The 9,452-nt window shown below is 45.2% G+C and overlaps 1 protein-coding gene across 5 annotated transcripts in view; it reads right to left on the bottom strand.

Moving 5' to 3' along the window:
• Window positions 1-5,233: 5,233 nt before the first annotated feature.
• Window positions 5,234-9,452, bottom strand: part of LOC117417994 (CREB-binding protein-like) — a 54,358-nt gene continuing 50,139 nt past the window's right edge. For all 5 annotated transcript variants that reach the window (XM_059035621.1, XM_034030473.3, XM_034030471.3 and 2 more), the window contains exon 32: window positions 5,234-9,398. In XM_059035621.1, coding sequence (XP_058891604.1) covers window positions 7,176-9,398 — 2,223 coding nt within the window. In that variant the 3' untranslated portion in view covers window positions 5,234-7,175. The remainder of the gene's footprint in view (window positions 9,399-9,452) is intronic.

Raw genomic sequence — 9,452 nt, 5'->3', positions numbered from 1 at the left:
TATATATGTTTTAATACCAGGGTTTCAAGAATTTACCCTCAAACTTACTAAAGAAAGGACAACGGGATGTTAGCAGGTGGGTGTAAAGGATATCCCATCACATGTTTTGGAGGGAAAAAAAAAACATTTACAAAAATAAATATGTACATGAAGTTGTCCAGAATGGGACTTTCACACAAACCATACATAACTGGAAAGAACTGCTTCTGGGATTCCATGGTTTCAGGCAACTCTGTTCCAGTTTTCTTTGTGATTTTGAATTCGGTTTGTAACAGAGTGATGTCCATCTGCACAGCATCATTCAGCCCTGCTGCAAGCCTTATTGTAGACCTGAAGGAAGAGGACACAGGTAGGGTTTTGCATTAACTGTAGCTACAAAAAACAAACATATGACAAAATAACAACAACTTATTTGGGGGTGGGCCTTCCTACAATGAATGGATAAGAAAATGTTAATTTCTATTATCTTCATCTCATCCCGCCTGGGGGCTAGAATCTAGAAACTGCTCTATCAGGTCAGTAATTGATCCAGCAGCAACTGGGCCAGTTCCACACCGGAGTCCTTCAGCTCATTCAACTTCTTGATCAGGTCGTGGCTGTGGAGAGAAAGGTCTGAAATGCAATTGCTTTATAGCACCCCCTCCCCCTCGTTATTTTTCCCATATTTGTTTCTCCAGTAATGTACTGTTGTTATTGCAGGGCTCATTTGTATTATTTAAAATGTGGTTTTCACCTTAAACCATGCGAGGAAACCCCACCATTCCTGCTACCCTGAAAACACAGACCGAGATGTCACAACATTGTGAGGCAAGGCAATACGTACTTCGCCCTCTGCCGGCACTAGGAAGTTCAGGTTTGGACTGCTTCATCTATCTGTAGTGTTTGCCAGGATCCTTGCCAAGCTTGCAAAGGACTATCCTGAAGCCGCTGCTTTTCAAGTGCTTTGTGCTTCAATTCACTACTGTACCTGCAACTGGACAAGCCACTTGTGAAAAGTAACGACAGTTTGAAAGGAATCTTCCAAACACGGTGGACAGTGAGGTCTGTAAAGAGCCTCAATAACCGGCTCCTATGACACAGGTGACACAGGGCAGCAGCTGAAAGGCCGGAGATGTTTGTGCTCAAGTTTCTGCATATAGGTCTATCCATGTTTCTTATGATGTGCGTATTTTCAAACCTCTGAACACAGGGAAAGGCAGCTAACTGAAGGCAGGATGCTTCGCTACAAAGGGAAACTGCATCCAAATAACCCAAATAATAATAAATTCTTGATTTATTTAAAAATCATGATACCGGGTTGCAAATTACACTGATTTACCGCTGAATTGGTTCTGTTCAATGATCTTATCATACTGCAGTACACTGACTGCATGATGGTGGTAGACCTCATATGACTTTACTGTGGTGTTGGATCGTCCTGCTTTCAGAACCCCATCCTGGGGAAAGAAGGTGCCGCAGATCTGCCCGCCTCAGAGCGCCGAACCCCACTCCAGGCAGCGATAGGTACCGGGACATGTTTCACTCTTCAAGTCGTCTGACCTCACACTCCCACATCATGCAGTGTGTGTTTACCCAGTCCTCCGTCTCCTCCAAATGATATTAGAAAGTCCACTATAGCGTTGCCTCATGCAACCACACAGTGAAATGGAAAGAGCTTTCTTTTTTAAAAAAAAAATATACTAACAGAGGCCTCCTGATGATTACACCGTGTAACAATTTTTTTTTTTTTTGTTCCTGGGTAGTAAGTGTTATTTCCTAATTGCTTATGCCTCAAAAGTATAGAAAATGGCTATTATTCCCCACAAACTTTGCTTTTGTGACCAGGACAGTGATATTTTGAAATTTACCTATTTTCCAGAACATTCCAGATAGATTCAGTGCTGAGTAAATTTGGAGTAACTTCTAGAACTGTCTAGAACTTTCCAGTAATATAAATAGTAGTATAAATACAGGGGCCTTAAGCCCACCAGTTCAGTTTAGTTCCAGCTGCCTAAGTGGATACATATCTGCATTTTTCTGAGATGGCATCAAGGTCATAGGCGACTTCAAAATGGTGGCATTCCTGATGGGTCTCCAAGGCGGTTTTACCAAGTTTCACTGCTATCTTTGCCTTTGGGACAGCAGGGACACCAAGGCGCACTACCACAGGCGGGACTGGCCACAGCGGACCGAGTTCTCTGTGGGGAGGAACAACGTCAAGTGGGAGCCACTGGTGGACCCCCGGAAGGTGCTGATGCCACCACTGCACATCAAATTGGGCCTTATGAAACAATTTGTCAGAGCTCTAGATAAGGAGTCGGCAGCCTTCAAGTACCTTCAAGACTTCTTCCCTAAGCTGTCTGAGGCAAAGGTCAAAGCCGGTGTCTTCGTCGGACCACAGATAAAGAAGATCCTGGAGTGCAATGAATTCCCCAAGAAGCTCACTAGTAAGGAGAAAGCGGCTTAGAACAGCTTTGTCGCAGTGGTTTGGGGCTTCCTGGGCAATCACAAGGCCGAAAACTATGTGGAGCTGGTTGAGACTCTGGTGAAGAACTACGGCACAATGGGCTGTAGGATGTCCCTCAAAGTCCATATCCTTGATGCTCATCTTGATAAATTCAAGGAGAACATGGGAGCGTACTCGGAGGAGCAAGGCGAGCGCTTCCACCAGGATATACTGGACTTTGAACGCCGCTACCAAGGACAGTATAACGAGAACATGATGGGAGACTACATTTGGGGGCTGATTCGTGAAAGTGATTTACAGTATAATCGTAAATCTCGAAAAACTACTCGCTTCTAAATCTTTTGTAGTCATTTTTGTATTACTTTAGTATAAATACATGTTAATTTGGATTCATATGTTGTTTTTTTCTGACTTTATGTGAACGAAGAGACACAAATTCACCCGTTTTCTCATTGGAAATAGGTACATTTCAAAATATCACTGTCCTGGTCACAAAAGCAAAGTTTGTGGGGAATAATAGCCATTTTCTATACTTTTGAGGCATAAGCAATTAGGAAATAACACTTACTACCCAGGAACAAAAACTGTGTTACATAGTGTTATACAACTTAATGCTATTGCAAACTACAGACAGTGATGCAATACGATAGTTTGTAACTGACGCAATGGAATGGTGTATCATATAGAGTAGCTCAGAGCTGGTACGACACTCCCACTTGTGATTGAAGGTTTTAATTACTTAATATACACGTCTAATAGTTTAGCATTATGTACTGCAGAACAGAATTCAGATGTAGCATTCTCGTACATTCTCACATTGTGAGCCAAACAGAATCATGCTTCTGTTACTGGCACAAATAGTAGTTTATAAATTACTAATACAGGCTCAGAAAGCAAAAGAGATATCAACTTACACAGGATAACGTTAGGTTATTGTCATACCCCGGGTTCCCTGAAATAGAAGTGGAACCGTTACGTCATGGGTGTTTACCTCCTAAAGACCCGAGACCTGAATATTCTATGCTAAAGCTGCTCAGCCGAGCCTGTGATGTAGTCACACCCGCTCCTGAGGGTATAAAGGACTGCGCTCATAGATCTCAGTGTCATTTTTCCTTCAAGCCTGCTGCAATCACGGACGCAGCAGCCTTGAAGGTTAATGGTTACATTCCTATTCCAGGGAACCAGGGTTACAATAATAACCCAACATTCCCTCTTTCAAGTATGAAATGTAACCATTACTTAATGTGAAAGCCGTCACAAGGGCAATATTGCAGAACGACAGGAATGCTACAAGGCTAAGCCGAGGCTGTCTTGTGCGTTACCATTAGGAACCTCAGTAACAAGTAGCTAGGGCTAAAAAACTGAAGGAGAAACTCGCCTCTATGCCTGCTGTGTTGCAAGTGTCGACTGAGAAGCTGCCCTTAACACCCTAATTTGAAAACCAGGGTTTTGAGAATCCACGACATTCAGTCTGTAGAACCTAGTGAAGGTATGGGGAGTAGCCCACACCATTGCAAATGTCTTTGACAAGTGCACCCTGGAATAAAGCCCATGCTCCTGGTGGAACAGGCAGTGAGCTTCTCTGGATGGGGCAAGTTGGCTCGCTCATAGGCATTCCTGGCTGTATCTGCTCTTCATTTGGACAACCTCCGTTTAGACAGGGACTTTGCCACCATAGCAGTATTAGTGTAGTACGCCAGGGCCTGCACTGGGCAGCGTGTATGGAGCTGTCACTCCGTGTCAGACTGGAAAGGAGGTGGAAGGAAGCCTCCAATTCCCGACTGGTTGACATGAAACGTAGAGATAGTCTTTGGCAAAAAAGCAGGATTGGTACAGAGTATGACCTTTGTCCTGGCTTGTTAAAAGTCAAATAATTACTTACTTGTTTACCATGCTGACATGATTTATTCCTTATAAAACATAACGCAAAAGACTTGGTCTGCAATGGTTGCATTTGAATTTATGTGGGGGTATGTTTACACTACAACCTAACTCACTTCCAATTTCCTATTCTTACTGTGATTGACTGCAAAGACAACAGGGCTAACCAGTGAGTACATAGTGTTTTGTTTGGTGGGTTTTTATTGTGCAGTTTCTGTAACTGTAATATTACTTGTGTAACAGAAAATAAAAAAGAACTCTTCGTTAATATCACCGATTCACACAAAGTCGAGCCCAAGTCTCCTGTGGTCGTGACTCGAGTCCCACAAGTCTGATATATATACACACTCACTCAACATGTGCAAGCAAGTGGCTAAATTGATCCTAGTGCTGATTTCTTATGATTCTTTTATAAACTAAAAATCACATTCTTATCTTGGAGATAGTTTGCAAGTTACTCAGTAATAGAGAATAAGGCACATTTCCAGAATAAGTATTCAAATAGCTCTCCCGAATAAGTGTTGGCGCAGCAGGCTGTATTACAATCACTTATTCTTGAAAAACATGTTGTTTGCAAGCTGTCAAATACATGCACCTTGATTAAATAATGCACTGCAGTTCAGTTTTACAAAAACTTCCTTAGATTGGTGAACCACAAATCTGTTTCAGAATACATATACTCATGGTCATGTGCTTCCTCTTGAGCTCTCTGGCTTGGCACTTCAAACATTCTTCTTTCTCAAAAGTGCTATGGCCCAAGTGGCAGTGGCTGCATGTCCAACTTTAGTTTGCAATTATTATTTAAAGTAACTCAATGAAACATTATCCTGTGACTATAGACAATTTAAATGCTACTAAATAAATATGATCTTCAAACAACCAAAATAAAGAACAAATCAACACACATTTTAAAACGTACTGCGCGTGCTTTATTTAGGTAGTGTCTTATTAACATCCCTCTGAGGAACCTTCTAAAAGGGTCCATTAAACATGTGGCATTGGTCATTCATTACAGGGGAATAGTCTAGGTTTTGGTGTTAACAGGATCTTTGATATTAGAACATAAAAAAATACTTCAAAAGAAAGAAGGCCATTTGGCCCACCTACGCCCATCTGGTTCCTAGTACCCGACTAATCTCAGTGCCAAGGTGGGTCTTTTAGGATCCATGTGATTCTGCCTCTCAAGAACTAGCCCATTCCATTTCCTAACCACTGTGTGAAAAATTGTTTCCTTCCCTTTGTCTTCAGTCTATCTCCACTTAATTTCCAACTGTGCCCTTTAGCGCTGGTTTCTATGCTGCGCTTAACCCTTCAGTCCTGAATTTGTTTTTTTGTCATGCTTACAAATGCTAAATTAAAGTTATATACATTAAAAAAGGAACTCCTTTATTGAGTATACATGAGAACAGGACAAAAATATTTACATATAATTTGGTAAATGGGACTTAAGTCTCATCAGTACTTTTAAGAACTCTAAACAGTGGTCAACACCTTGCAGTCCCACCAGAACTGAAAGGGTTAAAGTATTGGTTCTCGTTAATTACTGGTTAAGTAAGTAAGCAAGTAGTGCCATCCATGCAGAACTAGGCAAGTGCACAGCATGATTTTCAAAAGATAGCTGCACTGTGAAGGTGTATTAAGAAGAAATTACCCCATCATGTTTAAAAAACATGTTAAAACCTTATACTCTTTGAACCATGATAAGCTGAACACAGCCGACATGCACGTTCCATGTTCTGGGCTGGCACTCGTACGTTTCTTGTCAAATGATGGTTTCTTATTTTTTGTACCCATTTTTATCATCAGGAAATGGAGGATCAATAGATATTCCAATCTTAACTAGTGGGATACGTACTGTTCTTTAACCACCACAGCAAATGCATCAGGACTCAAGAAGAACAACCCTCTCTGTTGCACACAGTTTATTTAACAATATGGTATATAAGTAAGAAATTCGTTATTTTAACCAGTTTATACAGTGATTGCGAGCCGTTTCTTTATAGTTATAGTAATTGTATAACCTGCATGATTTACAATGGAGAAAGGTTCACCCTCAGTTCAAGTTTCACATATGTGTTAATCGGGATAGATCTAAGGAACTGGTCTTCTCTTAAATCAGAAGTCAAACAGTGATCACCTCCCCTTCTTTTCTGAAACTGAAGAATCAGAGAAGCAAAGCAACTATTTTCTACATCTGCAAGAAAGAAGTTCTGGCTTCAGGCCAGTAAGTTGTGTGTTTGTGTGCAATAGTCTATGTTCCTATCTATACAAATGTAATACTTAAATCTCCAGCACAGACTTCACAAATAGAAAAGGAAAAAAACAAATAAATTCCTCCCCAAAGCATGTCCTTTGAAAATTAATGGTATAACGTTAGAATGCATTAAACAGGAATTAGGGAAAAACAAAACTTCCTGACAAAATTCCCCAGACAAAGTATTATTATTTTACAGTCATTTAACACAAAAATGCTTTAAAATTTGCGAAGTACAAAATAAAAAATATGAATATAATGAAATTGTTTTAATTTCAAAATGAGAAAAAAAAAGAAATAAAAGAATAATAGGCATGAGTCCTTGCTGCCCAAAAAAGCAAAAAAAAACCCAGAAGACCAGAATTGTCATTTTTGTATCTGGCCTTAACCAAAAAATATATTCTTTGTAAATTATTTATTTCATTAAACAACAATTTTAATCCCTCGACATGTAGGAAGAAATAGCAGTCCATGGTTTAGGGAACCTTAACATTTCCTAATCATTTTTTTCTTTTAAATTTTACATTTCAGTACAAAAAGTCCATTGAGAAAAAAAAAAAGCCTGCAGTGAGACAGTGTGCTTGTCTCATAATGCTATAAGCCCTCTACAAACTTCTCCAATGTGTCCCCCGTTGTGTCTCCCACCAAACCCAAGTCGCTGGACAGAGCACTTCTGTTGGGGGTGTTTAGCTGTGGAAGCATGGCACTCTGCTCTGGCGTGCCCAAGTGTCCCTGATCCATGGTGTTTGCCATGGGGGCTGCAAGACCAGGGTGAGGGGAGCCGGTCTGCGGGGAGACGTGGTGGGGTGAAGGCTGTATTCGTGGCGAGGGGCTGGAATGTGGCGGCTGTGACTGGGGACGGGGGGATTGCACAGGTGCCGGGGAGCGCACATGGTTGCCAAGAGATGTTGCCATCTGCTGACCAGGGAGGTGTGCCCCTTGGGGTTGTCCTGGGAGCATGTGCTGCTGGGGGCTCATGGGGTTCTGCTGAGCAGGGGAGCCAAGCTGCTGTTTCAGTGCCTGTTGCTGGAGTATCCGCTGCTGAAGGGCTTGCTGGAGTTTGGAAGTTCCCTCTGGGCCCAGACCTGGCTGCACCATTTGTCCCATAGAAGGTAGCTGGCCAATGGGGCCGCCACTGTTTTGCATTGCCAGATGTTGCTGCATGCGTTGTTGCTGAATGGCTTGCGAGTAGCTGGCTGCTGTGCCCTGCTGTGCCTGGGGGAACTGGCCGTGCACTTGGGCCATTGATACTTGTTGCTGTTGTAGCAATTGCCGACGGAACATCTGGTACTGGGGGTTCATGTTTGGGTTGTGCCCAGGATTCATCAGCTGTCCCTGGGCACCCAGGCCACCCATTCCATGCTGGGCAGGCTGCTGCTGCTGTTGTGGAGCCATGACTGGTCTCTGCCCGGCTGCAGCCTGCATGGGGGTAAGGTTCTGCATACCTGGCTGCCCTCCATGTATACCAGGCGGAGGCTGTTGTTGAGGCTGGCTGGCCTGGTATTTGGCCGTCCGCTGCTTGATGAAGGCCGCCATGAGCTGGGGGTTCGATTTGAGAATGTTGAGGACCTGTTGCTGCTGCTGTGGGGAGCTGGGAGACTTGAGGGTGCGCAACAAGTCCTGGAGGGCGGTTGGGGGGATGCTGCCTGGCACGACTCTCTGGGGTGTCTGCATCTGTGGCTGCCCCACTACAGGCATCCTGGGCTGCTGTGGTTGCATAAGCCGCTGCAAGGGAGAGGTGAGCGGGGTAGGCTGAGGGCCTTGTGACTGAGGGGGAGGGATTTGAGGCTGAGGAAGAGGGACCTGCGGTGGCTGTTGCTGCTGGGCTGTCTGCAGAGGTCCCTGTGGGCCAGGGGGTGGAGGCCACTGCCCAGGCTGCATGCCAGGCATCACAGGGGCTCCACGGGCCACTCCCATAGTCATGGCCGTCTGCACTGGCCCCACCATCCCTGTGCGGTTCAGGGGGAGCCCATTGATGCCGTTGCCCCGGAATAGCTGCTGCTGCTGCTGGGCCTCGCGCTCGATCTGTCGGGCTGCCTCCACGGCTGCTGCTGGGGGTTGTGGCGGCTGCTGCTGCGGGGGAGGAGGAGGAGGAGGAGGAGGAGGAGGAGGTGGTGGAGGAGGAGGAGGGAGTGGCAGCGGCTGCTGCTGGAGAGGAGATGCCTGCATCCCTAGCTTGCCCTGGGAGATGGGGGTAGACGACTGGGTGCCACGTGGGGTGGTAGGGAAAGCTGAGGACATACCACCTGCAGGGGTTTGTGGCTGGGAGACAGTGGGCTGGGGAGTGGGTGGGGTGGCAGGTTGCTGCTGGGGAGTGGGGGGGGCTGTAGTGGCTTGAGTAGGTGAGGGTAAGCTCTGAGGCATCACCCTGTCCTGCATGGTGGCCATCCTCCTGCGCATCATCTGCGCCTGTTGCAGCCGGTGCTGGAGTTGCTGCTGCCGCAGCTTGTGTTTGATGTTGAGGCAGAAAGGCACAGGGCACTTGTTCTCCTGACAGTGCTTGGCGTGGTAGCAGCAGAGTGCTATGAGCTGTTTGCAGACAGGGCAGCCTCCGTTGGTCTTGCGCTTGCAGCCCTTGGTGTGCTGAACCACCCGCTTCATCTTCAGGCAGGACGGCTGCGAGCAGTTGGCGTTGCGGCACTGGCAGGCGTGCACCAGGGACTGGATGCAGCGCTGGATGCTCAGGCGTCGGCTCTCCTGGGGACTCTTTGATGCCTCCCCTCCCTGATTGCTCTCATCATCCAGCCCCAGGCCCCATTTCACCATCTTGTGCTCATGTCCTTTAGTGTTGTGGCAGTTGACACAGAGATCATAGTCCTGCAAAAAAATATATATAGGAAAAAATTAGGAAAAAAGTCAGGTAAAACTGTC

The sequence above is a fragment of the Acipenser ruthenus genome, chromosome 13 (genome assembly GCF_902713425.1).
Source record: "Acipenser ruthenus chromosome 13, fAciRut3.2 maternal haplotype, whole genome shotgun sequence".
In the NCBI taxonomy this organism is placed as follows: Eukaryota; Metazoa; Chordata; class Actinopteri; order Acipenseriformes; family Acipenseridae; genus Acipenser; species Acipenser ruthenus.
This window is presented reverse-complemented; position numbering and strand designations above follow the sequence as displayed.